Source organism: Ostrinia nubilalis, chromosome 30 (genome assembly GCF_963855985.1).
Source record: "Ostrinia nubilalis chromosome 30, ilOstNubi1.1, whole genome shotgun sequence".
NCBI lineage: Eukaryota > Metazoa > Arthropoda > Insecta > Lepidoptera > Crambidae > Ostrinia > Ostrinia nubilalis.
The window spans coordinates 6,421,226-6,440,772 of NC_087117.1; the positions used below are offsets into that span (position 1 = coordinate 6,421,226).

General features: G+C 40.9%; 1 protein-coding gene across 1 annotated transcript in view; it reads left to right on the plus strand.

Moving 5' to 3' along the window:
• The window catches only part of LOC135085975 (U4/U6 small nuclear ribonucleoprotein Prp3), a 34,918-nt gene that overhangs the window by 7,991 nt on the left and 7,380 nt on the right, over positions 1-19,547 (plus strand). Inside the window, exons 7-11 of the mRNA XM_063980759.1 lie at positions 984-1,111; positions 1,444-1,631; positions 15,412-15,559; positions 16,641-16,794; positions 18,608-18,663. Coding sequence (XP_063836829.1) covers positions 984-1,111; positions 1,444-1,631; positions 15,412-15,559; positions 16,641-16,794; positions 18,608-18,663 — 674 coding nt within the window. The remainder of the gene's footprint in view (positions 1-983; positions 1,112-1,443; positions 1,632-15,411; positions 15,560-16,640; positions 16,795-18,607; positions 18,664-19,547) is intronic.

The following is a 19,547-nucleotide window of genomic DNA, read 5'->3' on the forward strand; positions in this document are numbered from 1 at the left end:
TTTAGTTGAGCTTCTAAAAGGCTTTTGTCAGATTGATGTTTAATAAAAAGTGTTTAGAAACGGCTTAAATGATAAAAGTGGCTATCAAATCGGTGGATAATAGCAAATAATGGCTATCAAAACTGTGTCAAATGGAAATAGTGTCTATAAATTCAGTATACATTGATAAAAGTTACTATAAAATGGCAGCAGCGTTTATTGACGACATTTTATTGGTACTAGAGTGTATCAAAAGCAAGTTAAGCAACCTTCACCGTGTTGAAAAGATGATGGGTGACCATTTGCAACATCTGATCTTACTCTTAAGCTCTTCACCTAATCTGAGACCTGTCTCAAGTCTGATTTACGATGGATGACTGTTTAGAATGGATTTTCAAAGCACCCAAAAGAATGTTAAGCAACCTTTATTGAGTCAAAAAGATGATGGGTGACCATTTTCAACGTCAGATCTCCATCTTAAGTATTTCACCTAATCTGAACCTGACTACTATTGAAGTTTTCACATAATATTTAGTTTTAATTCAAGGGGCCCATATTACCTCAAAATTATCATACAAGTCCGACTCGCACTTGGCCGGTTTTTCACAACGTTCGTTCGTTCGTTTCAGCCAAATGACGTCCACTGCTGGACAAAGGCCTCCTCCAAGGTTTTCCACAATGCACGGTCCTGCGCTGCCCGCATCCAGGCTCTTCCCGCGACCTTTACCAGATCGTCGGTCCACCTAGTAGGAGACCTGCCCACGCTACGTCTTCCAGCCCGTGGTCGCCACTCAAGAACTTTTCTGCCCCAACGGCCATCGTCTCTACGAGCTATGTGCCCCGCCCACTGCCACTTGATTTTAGCAATTCTGCGAGCTATGTCCGTCACTTTGGTTCTCCTGCGGATCTCCTCACTTCTGATTCGATCACGCAGGGAAACTCCAAGCATGACCTTGAGCCTTCTTATGAGGCTTCATTTTCACAACATTATTTATTAATTTCAGGCACAACTAGAGAAGTTACAAAGCGAGATATCCCAGATAGCCCGCAAGACCGGCATATCGTCAGCCACCAAGCTGGCTCTACTCGCTGCAGACGCGCCTGACTCGGACCGAGTGCCTGACATCGAGTGGTGAGTATAGATGAACCGTCCCACCAAAAAATTCCAACAGTTTATTCAGTACATAGGCCCTTTCCAAAGCACTTCCGGATCTTAGTTTACGGATCTCCTCATTTCTGATTGGATCTCGTAACTATTGTGATTGACCGCCATTAAAAACCCAGCCACTGAAGGTTTACTACAACTTTACTATTATGAGTTTCTTGCGCTGCTTCTTCTCAGCACTGGTCCATTTATTGTCCTCAAGCAGTGGTAGGGTTAATACTAGGACTTATAAAAGTGTAAAAGTTGAAAAGTGCTTTTTTAAAGGCTACTTGTATAAATAAATGAGTTTTTACTTCTAGGTGGGACAGCGTCATCCTGATGACACCAGAGGAACGGGAAGCGTCCAAGAGTGCAACAACTTCAGACACACTCACACACACACAAAGAGTGGCGGCGTGTAACACAGGCGAGGACGATATAGTCAACAACCTCAATCAGAGAGCAGTCACCAATCTAGTCGAGCACCCGCAGCAGTTGAGGCCTCCGAGTGAGTATTCTCTCTCTCTGTTTTTCTGTCTATCTCTCTCTCTTTCTCCCTTGCTCTCTCTTCCACTTAGTCTATCTCTTTCTTTCTCCCTTTAGCTCACTCTCTTTTACTCTCTCTTTGTCTCATATACATCAATCTAAACGAACATTCTCAATAATTGAGGCCTCCAAGTAAGTTTTGACACACACTATTTCTCTCTCTTACTCTCTCTCACACAACAACACCCGCAGCAACTGAGACCTTCGAGTGTGTACTCTCTTTCTCTCACTCTTTTCCTCTGTCTTCCTATCTCTCTCATTCGGTCCCTCTCTTCCTCTCTCTCTCTTCCTCTCCCTCCCTCTCTTTTTTTTCTCTTCCTCTCTCTCTCACACACACGCAAAGAGTGGCCGCGTGTAACACAGGCGAGGACGATATAGTCAACAACCTCAATCAGAGAGCAGTCACCAATCTAGTCGAGCACCCGCAGCAGTTGAGGCCTCCAAGTAAGTTTTTACACTCTCTCTTCCTCTCTCTCTCTCTCTCTCTATATATTTCTCTTCCTCTCTCTCTCTCACACACACAAAGAGTGGCGGCGTGTAACACAGGCGAGGACGATATAGTCAACAACCTCAATCAACGAGCTGTGACCAATCTAGTCGAGCACCCGCAGCAGTTGAGGCCTCCAAGTAAGTTTTTACACTCTCTCTTCCTCTCTCTCTCTCTCTCTCTATATATTTCTCTTCCTCTCTCTCTCTCACACACACAAAGAGTGGCGGCGTGTAACACAGGCGAGGACGATATAGTCAACAACCTCAATCAACGAGCTGTGACCAATCTAGTCGAGCACCCGCAGCAGTTGAGGCCTCCAAGTAAGTTTTTACACTCTCTCTTCCTCTCTCTCTCTCTCTCTCTCTATATATTTCTCTTCCTCTCTCTCTCTCACACACACAAAGAGTGGCGGCGTGTAACACAGGCGAGGACGATATAGTCAACAACCTCAATCAACGAGCTGTGACCAATCTAGTCGAGCACCCGCAGCAGTTGAGGCCTCCAAGTAAGTTTTTACACTCTCTCTTCCTCTCTCTCTCTCTCTCTCTATATATTTCTCTTCCTCTCTCTCTCTCACACACACAAAGAGTGGCGGCGTGTAACACAGGCGAGGACGATATAGTCAACAACCTCAATCAACGAGCTGTGACCAATCTAGTCGAGCATCCGCAGCAGTTGAGACCTCCAAGTAATTTTTTACACTCTCTCTTCCTCTCTCTCTCTCTCTCTTCCTCCCTTTATCCCTCTCTCTTTCTCCCTTTATCTCTCTCTCTCTTTTACTAGACGAACATTCGCAATAATTGAGGCTTCCAAGTAAGTTTTGACACACTCACTCTATTTCTCTCTTTACTTTCTCTCTTACACAAAGACAATCTTATCGAACACCCGCAACTGAGACCTCCAAGTAAATACTCTCTCTCTCTTTCTTTCTCTCTTTATCACATACACACCAGTCTAGACGAACATTCGCAATAATTGAGGCCTCCCAAGTAAGTTTTGACACACATACACTATTGAGCAACTGAGACATTCAAGTGAGTACTCTCTTTCTCTCTCTCTCTCTTCCTCTGTCTTCCTATCTCTCTCGTTCGGTCCCTCTCTTCCTCTCTCTCTTACTCTCTTCCCCTCTCTTTCTTCTTCTCTCGCTCACACACACGCAGAGAGTGGCGGCGTGTAACACAGGCGAGGACGATATAGTCAACAACCTGAATCAGAGAGCAGTCACCAATCTAGTCGAGCATCCGCAGCAGTTGAGGCCTCCGAGTGAGTATTTTCTCTCTCTCTTTCTCTCTCTCTCTCTTTCTCTCTCTCTCTCTTTCTCTCTCTCTCTTTCTCCCTTTATCTATCTCTCTCTTTTACTAGACGAACATTCGCAATAATTGAGGCTTCCAAGTAAGTTTTGACACACTCACTCTATTTCTCTCTTTACTTTCTCTCTTACACAAAGACAATCTTATCGAACACCCGCAACTGAGACCTCCAATTAATACTCTCTCTTTCTTTCTCTCTTTATCACATACACACCAGTCTAGACGAACATTCGCAGTAATTTAGGCCTCCCAAGTAAGTTTTGACACACATACACTATTGAGCAACTGAGACATTCAAGTGAGTACTCTCTCTCTTTTCCTCTGTCTTCCTATCTCTCTTGTTCGGTCCCTCTCTTTCCCTCCCTCTTTATTTCTCTCTCTCTCTCTTTCTCTCCCTCTCTCTCTCACACACACGCAGAGAGTGGCGGCGTGTAACACAGGCGAGGACGATATAGTCAACAACCTCAATCAACGAGCTGTGACCAATCTAGTCGAGCACCCGCAGCAGTTGAGACCTCCAAGTAAGTTTTGACACACTATTTCTGTCACATACACACTAGTCTAGATGAATACCCGCAGTAACAGACATCCAAGTGAGTATTCTCTCTTTGTTTCTCTCTTTCTCTCCCACACACCAATCCAGTCGAAGATTCGGAGTATTTTAGCCCTCAAAGTGGTTTGTGACACACCCCATATTCTCTCTCTCTCTCTCTCTCTCTCTCTCTCTCTCACACACACAAAGACAATCTAGTTGAACACCCGCAGTAACTGAGGCCTCCAAGTGAGTATTCTCTCACTCTTTCTCCCTTTCTCTCTCTCTCTTTATTTCATATACGCCAATCTAGACGAACATTCGCAATAATTGAGGCCTCCAAGTAAATTTTGACACACACACTATTTCTCTCTCTCTTACACAAAGACAATCTAGTTGAACACCCGCAGTAACTGAAACCTCCAATTATTTACTCTCTTTCTCATCTCTTCCTCTCTTTCACTCACACGCAGTGAACGGCGGCGTGTAATATAGGAGATAATGATATAGTCAACAACCTGAATCAGAGAGCAGTCACCAATCACATACACTATATTCTCTCTCTCTCTCTCTCTCTCTCTCTCTCTCTCTCTTACTCTCTCTTTTTTATCGATGCGCAATTTATTGAGCTTACTGAAAAACCGCGCTTATATGTTTAGTCACATTCACTATAATAAATTCTTTATCTCTCTCTCTGCCTTACTCTCTCCTCTCTCTCACATACACAATTCGCAATTGCGATGATTGCCGATACGAAATATTTAGAATATTGATTAACAATAAATAAAAAACTATCTATTAGATAAAAATGAATTGCTGTTCGTTAGTCTGATTAAAACTCGAGAACGGCTGGGCCGATTGAGCTGATTTTGGTTTTAAAATGTTTGTCTTAGTCCAGGGTACCTAGGTCTAAACGGTGAGCAAATAAGGAAAAATTGCGATGGCTTATTTATTGCCTTTAAGGCGGAACAGGGTTCGCCGGGTCAGCTAGTAATAAATAAATAAAATAAAAAAATATAAAAAAAAAACAAACACTTCACAAGCAATAAATAAAGTTTAATGCCAATTTAAAACAACACATTGAATTAAATTCATTGACCTATACGAACACATTCCCCTTGGATTAAAATGTAACCTTCTGGGCAACCTAAGTGGCCACACATCGCACATCGAGCTATGGACGAAAATGCCGGTATTTTTCTTTCTTTTTTTCTAGGTATTCTTCGTTTTCTTCTTACATTTTCGACCCCTTTATTTCCGTTAAATTCAACACTCGGCATCGTTAACAGTGTTTCCGTTAACTTCGTTCCTTCGTCCCCGAATCGGGCAGTAATATCGTTGTTCTTATTTTTCGTGATTTGCGGATTATTTGTGATTTCCATCGTTAAAACTCTTACAATGACACACAGTATTAGTAGTATGGTCTTCATTTTGCACTATTAATGTATAAATTAATATTTATGAGGAAAAACTATAAGAATACTTATTTTCCATACGATTACCCATGAATGAATGGCGATATTTATACTCATTGCGTTGTTATGACGTGTTTGTGAGATATTGAAACTTTTTCGGTTATACAGGGTGGTATTTTGTAATGTCACCTGAAGAGAAAGTACTCGTAAAAGAAAAAGTACGTACAATTACTGTAGATAGATTTTTTAAATTTTTTTTTCTTTATTTGGAAAACACAGCTTACAGATTGTACTCAAAGAAAACATTCCTTTATTTTTTAAAAGACTTCAGGTGGCATTACAATAAAACTCTTTTATTTAAACAAACTAACTCGGTCAACCTAATTTCACTAACACTTCCCTTTCGGTATTGTATTCTGTAAATGTACGTTTGATATGTTTCGGAAAACTTTCTTATCTTATTATGTACTAGTTTTTGCCCGCGGCTTCCTGCGTTTGTCACAAAAAGACCGACTTCATCATCATCATCATTTCAGCCATAGGACGTCCACTGCTAAACATAGGCCTCCCCCAATGATTTCCATGTTGAGCGGTTGCTACCTTTATCAGGTCGTCGGTCCACCTTTTGGGTGGACGTCTCACGCTGCGTTTTTCGGTACGCGGCCTCCACTCCAGAACCTTGCTGCCCCATCGGCCGTCAGTTCTGCGTACTATGTGCCCTGCCCATTGCCACCTCAGCTTGTTAGTTGTCGGGCTGTGTCAGCGACTTTATTCCATCCAGCAATCCTCACAACCTTTTTATTGTTACACACCCTGTATAGACGAATATGTGATACGTCATTTAACTTTTGGTTTAACCAAAATTAATCATGAATTAGGTAATTCCATTAACTCACGTATTAGATAAGAAATTATTAATTCACTTTATGTTTTTTGTGTGGTCATATTGTTTGTCATTTTAACACATATCAATTAAGCTTCAGTCAAACTAACGCGTGCAGGTCGCGTCGGCGGTGGCGATCACTGCTCATGCATGCGTTGTCATTGGCCTATGCACGCGCAGTGATCGCCACCACGAGCCGGAAGACGTAGTGAGGGCAGGCCTCCCATTAGGTGGACCGACGATCTGGTGATAGTCGCGAGAGGTGCCTGAATGCGGGCAGCGCAGGACCGGTCTTTGTGGAAATCGTCATTTGGCTGATGGTGCTGATACGAATGACTGTATCATGAGTAGTTTTACACCCGTATTCACAAACATTACTATGAGGTCTCACAGTGCGCGTGGACGCACAGGGTGACACATGAACCAATCACAGAGCTCTATTCATCGCTGTGCGTTCGATTTGCTCCTTCACTTAAGCAAGCATCGTTTGTGAATACGGGCGTTAGTTTAAAAGGATACCAACAATGTAAATGTGGTGACACTGTAGATTTAGCGCTTAACTCAGTGGCTGAGGTAAGGGATTGGTGACATTGACATGACAGAGACTGCAAATCTGAAGTTATAGTTCCAAAATACTGAACTGTCCTATCCATGACATTGACAGTGGGGCGCCACCGTCAATACCGGATCGCTGGTTCCGATTTTTGCCATGTTGGAAACCATATAGTTGAACGATGGTAGCGCCCCCCTGTCATTGAGTTTGGTGGGACAGTTCAGTATTTTGGAACTATAGTAAATTTGAAGTCTCGCTGAAGTTGACGTTCCAAAAACACCCTCCCGTGCCGCTGTCATACCTCAAGCACTGACTGAGTTTAAGCTTGATGTTTGACTACAGATTTAACTACTAATTTAAAATTAAAAAAGACAGACGAAATGAGGAATAAAACAACAGAATACCAAATATTTATTTTTATTTATTAAATCTTGAAAAGTATTAATTTCCTGCTAAATTATACACCTATCATAGTCAAATAAGGAAAACTTTATTTCCCTATGATAATTTCAAATAACAACTAATAATTAATATTCTGACCTGTTTTTTTCACATAATATAATGACTTATCTCAACCTTATTTATGCACATTAGTAATTTTATCATTATTTTCGTGCAATACAAATACATAATATTTATTTAAAAAATATGACTTCACTGTTATTCAGTCAACTGGCCAAATAATTACATACTTATTTAATAAAAAATTAAATCAATTTTAAATGAATAAATATTAACAAACACATATGAATCAAATTCTTCTTTTATCCTACAGACTTTTTTCGGCTAATAGTTGGGTCGGGCTGTTAATCAGTATGGAAATTGGACATGTATGAAAGTGCGCACATCACATCAGCCGACTCATCATAATCGGGCCCAACTATCGACCGACAAAAACTCTGCAGTCTGCGGAGAGTTTTATTGGTACCTACTTAAAATATTGTTAACTGGTATCAATAGCTATACAGAGTGAATTGGCAATCAGTGTCCAAATTTTTAGGAGCGATTTAGAAGATTTACGTAGAGAAAACAATTTTTTTTTCATATTTAATTATTTTTGTCAACTGCGCGCGGTTTCAAAGTTGGCTTACGTGGATAATTTACTTCGTTCATAGAAAAATAAGTACATACAGTTAACTGCAAAGCTTAATAGACATAACGAAAATAATCCTTATCCTTTAAAACTTAAGATATGGACACCCGCGAATTACATTTCGCCAAAAATACCACGATTTAATATAAATAGGATAAAGTTGTATTGTTAAATTGTTCCATAGAGCTTATTAAAAATTTTGGATACTGTTTACAAAGTAACCCTGTATAAAAATAATTTATTGTGGAAATTCGGACTTAGAGATACATTCACCTTGTATTCTGATATAGCCCAGCGGACAACTCAATTGTTTGCACATAACACATTTCGAACGAATCTGCCGGCTTAGCTTTTTATTTCCGTTGTTTTCGTTTACCATCGTCTCCATTTCGTCGCTACCCAATTCATTATCTAATCCACCATCGTTGCGTTCTTCTTTCGTTATGTCCGGTTTCTCAAAATCGTTGTCTGTATTTATCCTCTTCAAGTCTACATCGATGTCTCTCGTGTAGATAATTTCGTCTTCCAAAGATAAACTTTCAGGTCTTGCTGCAACCGCAGAAAAAAACACGAGAAATAGATAAATATTCATTGTAAATGTATTTACAATATTTGATACGCGATGTCTTGTACTGAGTTCCAAGAATGCAATGGTTTGTTTATTAAATGATAGCGTATTAATTAAACTAATTAAGATTGGCATGAGCTAAGATTTTGACACACTGAACGCGTTCCGCGGTCAGCGATCAGAGCCCCGATTACGGTAATTTTTTACGTCTCCGATCCAGACGCGCTTCATCGATTCTGCGATACGATTGGTCAGCGTAATGATCAACACAGCGTACGTCAGCTGTTTTGACCAATCGTATCGCAGAATCGATGAAGCGCGTCTGGATTGGAGACGTTAAAAATTACCGTAATCGGGGCTCAGGGGGCGTAGTGTCAGTTTACGTCAAAGGCATTCGATGTCGACTGCGTGAAAAAGTGACATTAAATGTATGACGGATTATACAGCGCCCCTAGCGGAAACTTTTAAGAAATAATAATATATTTTTTAACGCAGTCGTTAACTAACGAGCGCGTAAAAAGATGTCATTAAATGTATGACGATTGTACAGCGCCCCTAGCGGAAACTAGTGAGGACGTTTGAAGAAAACTCATAAAACTCATTTTATTTTTGAAAGTAACCTTTTAAAAACCATTTTTACACGTCCTGGTATTAACCCTACCACTGCTTCGGGACAATAAATGTGCTGAGAAGAAGCAGCGCAAGGAACTCCGTCACTATTGTCAGCCTCTTTTGCAAAGGGTTAGTCTAGGCGCAGACTGCAAACTTTTTGTCGGCTGGTAGTTTAGTCGGGCAGTTAATCAGTATAAGCATGTATGGAACTGCGCAAATTACACCGATTTGGTATTCAGCCGATTCTTTATACAAAAATCGGGCCCAACTATCGGCCAACTAAAAGTCGGTGGTCTGCGCCTAGGCTTACAGTCTTTAAAATATACATATGAACAACAACGCTGACCGCATAACGCATCCAGTGTGGCAAGTCCTTTAATGAGTTATGATTTGACTCTGGCACTACTATCTAGTCTAGTGTCTGCTGAAAAAACATTTTATCATCCAAATGCGTCATCGCTTAGTTTAAAGTATGATTCGGTCTATGTGTATGATTACGTCAATCATTATTAACATTTCTTTGCGAATAGAGTCGCTTCTCAAACTAAATAAACTATCGCCGGTATTCACAAACATTACTATGAGGTCTCACAGTGCGCCTGGACGCACTGGGTGACACACGAACCAATCACAGTGCTCTATTCAACGCTGTGCGTTCGATTTGCTACTTCACCTAAGCAAGTGCAAGCTTTCAAGAGGAGAGCGTATCTTTACCTTAAAGGCCGGCAACGCACCTGTAACGCCCCTGGGTCTGCGGGTGTCTATGGGCGACGGTAATCACTTACCATCAGGTGATCCGTCTGCTCGTTTGCCTCCTGTCACATAAAAAAAAACCAAGCATCGTTTGTGAATACGGGCGTTAGGCGCTGTTTATTTAAAATTTAGTTTGATTACGTCAATGTCTTATAGTACGGTGCGCTATATGTCTAGCGCTTAACTTAGTCAGTGTCTGAGGTATGGGAGCGGCACGGGAGGGGTCACATTGATTTTCTATGACGTGACAGAACAAACAAATTTGAAGTTTCGCTGAAAAATGCCATCTCCACTTATAAATTTACCTTATTTTTGAGCAAATATACAATTTGAATTTGACGTTAGATGTAACAAGAAAACACCTTCCCGTGCCGCCAAATGTGATTAATTAATTCCAGAAAAAACTCAAAACAGATGCTATTATTTTTAATAAGTTAATAATAATAAATAATAAATCTTTGGACAATTTCACACAGCGCCAGCTAGCCCCAAAGTAAGCAACTTAATGCTTGTGTTATGGGTGCTAGCTTGACGGATACACTACTTATATACTTTTTTTTTTAAATACATACATATTATACATAGTAACACCCAGACCCGTCACAGAAATTAAAATTCATCATTTCAATTTCTGCCCGGCCGGGAATCGAACCCGGGACCTCTCGGCATAGTAGTCCGTTCTGAACCACTACACCAAACGGCCGACAAGTCAAAAGAACAAATATTTTTTTAAGTGTACACAAATAAAACATACTAAATCGTATTGAAATTCATTTTTAATCATAATCATCGTAATAATTATTTATTTCCGCGCATTTGAAGCCTATTCTTTTCTGTCCTTCGGGGCAGCTGAATGTCGCGCACCATATGCAGCCTTCGGCAATTATCCTTTCCGTTGTAGTCGTTTTCAAAGCATCGTTATTTCCATTTCCATTATGAGGTACAGTTCCGTTGATTCTATAATAAGTTGCATTATATTGTACATTATTTCCTGGGTTATATGTGTTATTGTACAGTTGATTGTTGTATAACGATGGCGTACCGTTGGTACCGTTATTTATATTTCTGCTAAAGTTTGTATTGTAAGGCAACGCCCCGTTGAAGGTATTGTACGTTGCATTCGTTGGTACATTATAATAAATTGGGCTGTACGAATTTGCTGTTGTATTATAATTAAATTGATTATTATATGGTGCTAACGGCGTTCTACTGTTATTAGATACGCTAAATGAATTGTTATATGGCATTACTGGGATGTTGTTATTTCTATAGTATGAAGAATTATTGAATGAAGTAACGTTTGCAGTCGCGTTTTGACTGTATCCATACGGCAATGCGTTGTAAAAAGTAGTAGAATTGAACGGGTTATAGAATCTATCGTTATTTTGATTTCCATTTGCGTAGAATCCGTTATTTTGGTTTGCCAGTCCATTACTTGTTTTCACGCTGTATGCTCGTTTAGTATATGCAGTTTTGATTCTAGGTACAACCGTCGTCGTTCCTGTTGCATATCCAAACACCTGCGCCACTTTGTTATACGTTTTCGTTATAAAATCTGGTTTCGTTTCGAAATGTCCTATATTAGAATTTCCGTTATTCCCATTTCCGTTATTATAGTTTCCGTTATTCGTGTTTATTTGGTTATTTGTTTGTTTATTATACTGATACGTGTCTCGTTTAACCTTGGTAGGTGGGTATTCTTCTTTAATGCCTTTTAATAAGTCTATAAGCAGCGGTGGTTCATTTTTAACCGGATTCGTTTCAATATCTTCTTCTTCGGGCAGTACAATACCTTCTCCATATCCCTCTGCATTTCTTCTGACCCGTATATCAAAATCTGGGTTTCTTGTGACATTTATATTATAGTTATAGTTCTGTGCTATGATGTTGATAGCACCTACTACCATTAGCAGAGTTGCTATCATTTTGTTATACACTATTATTTAATTATAATATTATTTATTCAGTGGTTTTCCTTTCTATTTAAACAATGTCATATTCATATCACTTTTTCAACTCACAAAATTGGTTTTTGTAACAAAAGTCACTGTTTTTCATATCAATATAGTATCGTAGACATTTTTGGCTCACGCAGTCACTTTTACAATTTTTTTCCACAAATATTAAATATGATATTTTACTCAAATCGTTCTGTATTTATGCTCAGTAAATAACAAAATGAATGGTTGAAATAATATTGCAGAAGAAACAAGATGCTTTATGTATAAATTTGATAATGGCCGTCGGTTATAAGAATTGTGCTATTATTAGTGATTTTACGTTGCGTCACTAAGTATAGTTAGTAAATAGGGAATGTTGTCTGTATGGTTTTATTTCAAGATTTCATACAAGGGCAATAATAATACAGCATTATTCCCACCTCTAGTTCCCACCGCTGCAACTCCTATGTAGCCAGGATCTACAGCTTGACCGCCAATAAAAACCCAACCAGTGAAGGTCAAGTTTGTCGCATTTATCACAAACTTTCACATTTATAATATTAGTTGGATATTTGAGTAGTTTGTTGTGCGAACAAACCAGTATGCAATGCCTAAGCTAAACAAATTACGCATAGGTTCATAGGTTATCAGTTTCGAAGAATTAAACGTATATAGTAATTAATATACAATAATACACACTCAAAGATAAGTTGGGTAAAGGTCGGCCAATATTGGCATTGGTGTAGTTATTTTTTATGTAAAATGTACACAAGTTGATTTAAATACTAGAAACGGGACGATCCCACTTCTCGTTCCCACCGCTGCAACTCCTGTGTAGCCAGGATCTACAGCTTGACCGCCAATAACCCAACCAGTGAAGGTCAAGTTTGTCCCGGTCGAAAGTTAAACTGACATTGGACCCGCAACGAAATTAATTAGGTACATAGGAGGAGTAAAGTAGTGATACTAGAAAGGAACCATTAGCTTTCAGTTTTTGATACTGTAAGTTATTTACGAGATATACGCCCGTATTCACAAACATTACTATGAGGTCTCACAGTGCGCATGGACGCACAGGGTGACACGAACCAATCACAGAGCTCTATTCAACGCCATGCGTGCGATTTGCTGCTTCACTTAAGCAAGCATCGTTTGTGAAAACGGCTGTTAATCGCAAAAATACCCCTTTTGTAGGCTCTCACAAGTCGACAACCTTGGATAGTCATATTGGGCAACAAAACAATAAAATCTTTTATAGGAATTAAATCCGATTTCCATTTTAGTTCTACCACAGAATAATAATAAGTACTACGTAAAGAAGGTTTACTTCGCAAAGGTATTTAAAAAATTTGTTATTGACATTGAGCATACTCAATGTCAATAACAAATTGGTGTAATTTAGCTTGTCTCAAGAGTCAAACACCATTTTGTTGACAAACGTCAGTGATCAGTACTGCGCCGAAGCCATAGGGCTGACTTCGGTGAAATGATGAGTGACGTGAGGTGCCAAACTGCAGAAAATGGCGGAGGAAATACATTATTAAGCATGAATTATCATGAATAATATTAACCACTTTTTTACCTCTCAGTGTCTTCAGGCAATTTAAAAAAGTACATTCTGTGTTTTTATTATTATTTAGGCAGATACTGCACAGTATTTAGTACACCATTTTCTTTATTTTTTTCCATCATACACAACACAATACGCGTGCGTGAGTCAATGCTCGCTCGTATGTGAGGCCTTGTCGAATAGTAATCCTGTAGGGTGCCATCGTGCTTGTTTTGTTTTCGATGTAAACTCGCGGAGATGAACAGGCCTGGTTCTACGAGGGGCGGCTGAAAAGTTTTGAGCCTAGGGTATTAAAAATGCTGATAGAAAAGTATAAAAAATATATTTTTCTATTTAATCTCCCTCTACTACAACGGACTTCTTACATTTGTATAAAAGAGCTTTTAACCCACTGAAAAAAAATTCGCAATCTTTGCCTTCGAAATGAGCCTTTCGCGCCGCCTTCATTTCTTTGTCACTCAAAAATCTTCGTTCCTGGAGCTCTTTTTTCCAATTTGATAATTAGACAAAATAGCTAAGGATTTGGACTAAACTGTGTGGTGGGTGATTAATTTCTTAAAATCCAGTTTTACCCGGGGCAAGCCTTGCAACATGCGCGGTGTGCGCGGGCGAATTGTCTTGCAATAACAGATTTCCTTTCGCCAGTTTGCCTCTTAATATTTCAACAACCACTTAACGCACTCTTATCAACTGTACAGCATAATAATCCCCGTTTATTGTAGTTTTTTTTAATAGGTAGTTAATTAATAAAATTCCTCCACAATCCCAAAAATAGTGGCTATGAGCTTGAGTGCCGATCGCTCCACTTTGAATTTCCGCGGCGGCGTTTTCCCTTTTAAATCCATTGCATTGACTCTTATTTTGACTCTAGATTGTACTGGCGGATCTATTATTTATCAATAGTGACAATGTGAGAAAAAAAATTGTTAGGATTATGGCCAAAGATGTCCTAAAACTCCTGCGAAGTTGTGACTCGACGCTGGTTGTCGAGCGGCGTGAGCATTTTTGGCACCCATCGCGTGCACCCCTATTTCATGTGCAAATGAGTGTGAAAAATATCGCCGATACGTTCCTTGCTACTGCCTATGGCTTCAGCTATCTGTCACAGCTTAATTCGCTGATCTCTAAAGCAAGATTCTTTAAATTTTTATTATTTTATTCGTTAATGGCGAAATCTGGCCGCCCTGACTTGAGGTCATCTTTTAGCGACTCCCTGCCATGCTTGAACTATCGGATCCAATATTTCTTGATAACAAATGAAGGCCCAGACTCCCCATAAACTGTAGACATCTCTTCAAATGTTACCGTCAGCGTTTTGTTCCTCTTTTTGAGGAATTTTATGACAACTGTGTACTTCAATTTCGTACATTGCGCGGATAACTGAGACATGATGATGTTTACGGATTAATTACTAAAAGCGTGATGACGCTAATGAAATGAAACTTTGTACATATACTAAGGAGGTTATTGGCAAATTAATTAAATTTAGCGCGAGTCAATAATAACACTTGAAGATACTTAGGCTCAAAACTTTTCAGCCGCCCCTCGTACGTCAGACGTCCGGGTGGACGGTTGCACAATGTGGTCCGACGACCTCATAAAGGTAGCAGGAAGGCAATGAATCTACGAACCGGGAGATGTGGAAATCATTGGGGAAGGCCTATATTCAGCTGGCTGGAATGATGATCATCATTTCAGCCATAGGACGTCCACTGCTGAACATAGGCCTCCCCCAATGCTTTCCATGTTGATCGATTGGTAGCGGCCTGCGTCCAGCGCTTCCCTGCTGCCTTTACGATGTCGTCGGTCCACCTTGTAGGTGGACGTCCCACGTTGCGTTTTCCGGTACGCTGCCTCTATTCCAGAACCTTTCTGCCCCATCGGCCGTCAGTTCTGCGTACTATGTGCCCTGCCCATTGCCACTTCCGCTTGCTAAGATGAAGATGCCACTTCAGCATGCTTGGAATGATGGTCATGAAATATTAAATACATTAATCATGTCTCATTTCTCGCTTGCCCACAGCGGAGCCCCTCAAACCGACATACATGCCAGTGTTCCTCACCAAGAAGGAACGCAAGAAACTCCGTCGCCAGAGCCGCAGGGAAGCATGGAAAGAAGAACAAGAAAAAGTTCGATTGGGACTGGAGGCGCCGCCCGAACCGAAGCTCAGGTAATACTTTCTCTTTCTCTCTCTCTCTCTCCTCCCTCTTTTTTCTTTTTCTCTAGGAGAATGAGTGAGACAGCAGAGGATATCCAATCGAGACTGGGAGACACAGCTCGAATCAAAACTCAGGTGACACTCTCTTTCGCTCTTTAGAGGAACGAGTTAGACAGCAACACGCTATCAAGAAGGTCTCAGTCACTAAGCCTAAAGTACGCGCCTGCCGGAACCTAACCTCATTTTCTCGCTCTCTTTCTCTCTCTCCCTTTCTCTCTCTCCCTCCCTTTCTCTCTATTACTTCTTCTATCTCCGTTCCCTCTCTCACACTTTCCATCCACCCCTCTCTTCTTTCTCTAGGGGTAGGACTGAGACAGCCACATACTAGTCACTAAATCTCGTAACTTCAGGTAAGTGTCTCTTTTCCTCTCTCTCCCTCTCCCTCTGTAGCGAGTAGTACATGCCAGTGTTCCTCACCAAGAAGGAACGCACGAAACTCCGTCGGCAGGGCCGCAGGGAGGCGTGGAAGGAAGAACAGGAGAAGGTCCGGTTGGGACTGGAGGCGCCGCCCGAACCGAAGCTCAGGTAACACCCTCTCTCTGACCCTCCCCGAGCTCTCTCTGACTCTCCCTCTCTCTCTGACCCTCCCGCCTCTCTCTGACCCTTCCCCTCTCTCTGACCCTTCCCCTCTCTCTGACCCTCCCACTCTCTCTCCGACCCTCCGACTCTCCCTCTCTGTCTGACCCTCCCCTCGCTCTCTGACCCTCCCCCTCTATCTGATCCTCCCCCTCTCTCTCTGACCCTCCCCTCTCTCTTTTACCACGATTTCACTCGCGTAAAATCTGAAAATATATTATTATCAGAGTTCAAATTTTCAGCGTGCCACTAAGAGCCTCTGACCTGTCAAATAGTTGCAAAAAAAAAACGGTTCTGTTTGACGTGACGGCGACGGCATCACGTATCTCTTTATCACACAGTGTTACTGCTAGTAACATCTCGCTCGCTCAGTTCTTTGTTGCTCTATTCCGCTAGGTATATTAACTTAATAAAAGCAAATTAATAATTCTTAATTACCCCCTTTTTGCTCCAACAGGATATCGAACCTGATGCGTGCGTTAGGCACAGAAGCGGTGCAGGACCCAACCGCCATCGAGGCGAAAGTGCGCGAACAAATCGCTAAAAGGCAGAAAACACATTTGGAGGCGAACAAGGCTAGAGCGCTTACTAAAGATCAGAAGAGAGAAAAGGTAAGTTATTTTTTAAACTTACTAACACTCATGTCTATCTCTTTCTCTCTCACATTTACATACAAAGAGAGAGAGAGAGAGCAATAAATTATTGAGTATTGAGAGACATGCCATCGAGGCGAAAGTGCGCGAACAGATCGCTAAAAGGCAGAAAACGCATTTGGAGGCGAACAAGGCTAGAGCGCTTACTAAAGACCAGAAAAGGGAAAAGGTAATATAATTCTTGTTCAATAAACACGAGTATTTATACTCGTACATCACTCACACACGGCGAATCAGGCCTATAGTCTGGTCCGCGAGCACGTAGAATTTTGTCCAATGACCCCAAGCTACCCATCCTTATCGCTCGCGCGTAGGAGTATGTCTGGATGTTTGTTGCTCTTTCACGCAAAAACTACTGAACGGATTTTGATGTAACTTTACAGTATTATTGTTTATAACCCTGAATAACATATAGGCTATAATTTATGACGATCTGTGACAAACTAAATTTCACGCGGGTGAAGCCGCGGGCAAAAGCTAGTTATCCAATAATTCCTAAAACCTCTCTAAAACAATTCGATATTCCTAATAATTGAGTTGGTGTTCAATTTCAATTGAAATTCAAATAAATAACTTACTTACCTCCCCGAATCAACTGGTAATTAAAAAAATGAAAATTCGGTATTTAATGATGAGTTTAAGCAACCAAATACCGAACAATTATAATACGACTTTTTCTGTTCACTCATTTTCGTCAATTTCGCAAAACAAAATAATATCACAGGCGGTTGACCGGCGCGTGACTCAAGCGAACCACAGCGAACGTGTGGCGAACGTCTGTCGCGCCACGTCGCGCTCGCATTCGTCCAAGACAGTCTTGCTAGAGCGGTGTCTATGTGTGCGTGGCTCGAGCGCGTTTAGTATGGAGTTTGTCTTCTGTTATATTTTGTGCCATAGGGCTGACTTCGGTAAAATGATGTGTGACGTGAGGTGCCAAACTGCGGAAAATGGCGGAGGAAATACATGAATAAGCATGAATTATTCATGCTTATTCATTTTGTGTTTCTATTATTACAAAGGCAGTTAAAATACTGCACAGTATTAATTACACCACCGTTTTCACATAAATTTACTGTCTTTACAATGCAAATGGGTGAAGAATACGCGTGCGTGAGTCAATGCTTGCTCTTGAGTGTCCTGTCGATTAAATATCCCTGTAGCTGCCGTCCCGCGTGTTTTGTTTTCGATTCAAACTCGCGGAGATGAACAGGCCTGGTTTGGGCTCGTTTGATGCCCTCACAAAATTTAACGCGTATTATATTGCTGTCGCGCTCGCACACTCACTGCGGGCGCCCGTCGCAAAGTCGCGACAGCAATATAATTACGTGCGAGCGATAAGGATGGATAGCTTGGGGTTATTGGACAAAATTCTACGTGCTCACAGACCGGGCTTTAGTTGTGTATGTTTTTATTTCATATGCTCTCTCACACACACACACCTCACACACATGCACAGTGGAACACAGTGAACTTTAGATTACTTATGCGTTTTGATGTTTGATGTATTTTGTACAAATAGTTCGTGACATCCAAAGTACTCAAAAGGTTCGCAACACGTCTTTGTTACAATTGGAATAAGGTTGTGTTGTCAACTTTTGCCCATTTTGACGCTGACTGTGCATTATTTCTTTCCTGGCATTAAAGGTACTTTTTCTGGTATTTTTATGTAGTTAGAAGTCTGGTCTGAAGGACTGTCACCTTGTCTAGGCCCTCTGTTTAAACAATGGCAATGTGCTCTTTTTTGTAACTTTCTGTTTGCTTCTTTTTCTAGGTGGACAGAAAACTTAGAGAAGATACGACGATGGGCGTGCATGTCGCTGTATACAGGTAAAAATTTAATATTATAAATAACTTGAAAAAATCGAACTGCCTAAGGCGGGAATTGAACCCACGACCTTCCGCTTGCCGGGCGACTGCTCTTCCAACTGAGCTACTTAGACACTGGATGAACCTGTCGAAATTTTCAAGTGTAATACCAGGCCTGTTCATCTCCGCGAGCTTACACCGAAAACGAAACAAGCACGATGGCACCCTACAGTCCTATCAACTTAAGCTGAGAATTGCATTTGTGTGAGTGATCGCCAAAAGTACCGTTAGTAAAACACATACAAATAAAATTAATGTTTTATTAAAAGGAAGTCTACTAAAAGGAAGGAAGTAAAACACTTGCTACCAATTGGGCCGATGTAACGACACTTGACACATCCTTTTAAATAAATAAATAAATAAATAAATAAATAAATAAAAGCAGGTCCTCGCTCAGCATATGCCAAGGCACGAAGTACCTCGACGCTGATATTCTGCGAGCACCGTTTATAGAGAGGGCGTCCAGCCAGCCTTACAAAATACAACAAAAAGACAAACTTTATAAAATTACAAAATAAAAACAGACTAAAAACTTTTCGTTCACACCTTTAAAATACGTATTCAATTTGCATAAAATTTCTTTCACTTGGCTGCTTAATGGATTTCGTACAGGAAATTCACTTACAGTAGGAGCCATTTCACTAATATTTGGAACACAATTAACTACATAAAATTACACGTATCTGCTACCAGTACCGGGGGTGAAGTGAAGTATGTGAGCGACAAGGAAGCGGTGCGTGGCGGACGCGCCGCGCTTCAGGCCGCTTGCTATAATAAACCATTCGCGGGACGCGCCGCGCTTCAAGCCGATTGCCACTCTAAACTATCGGTGTGCACTCACACAA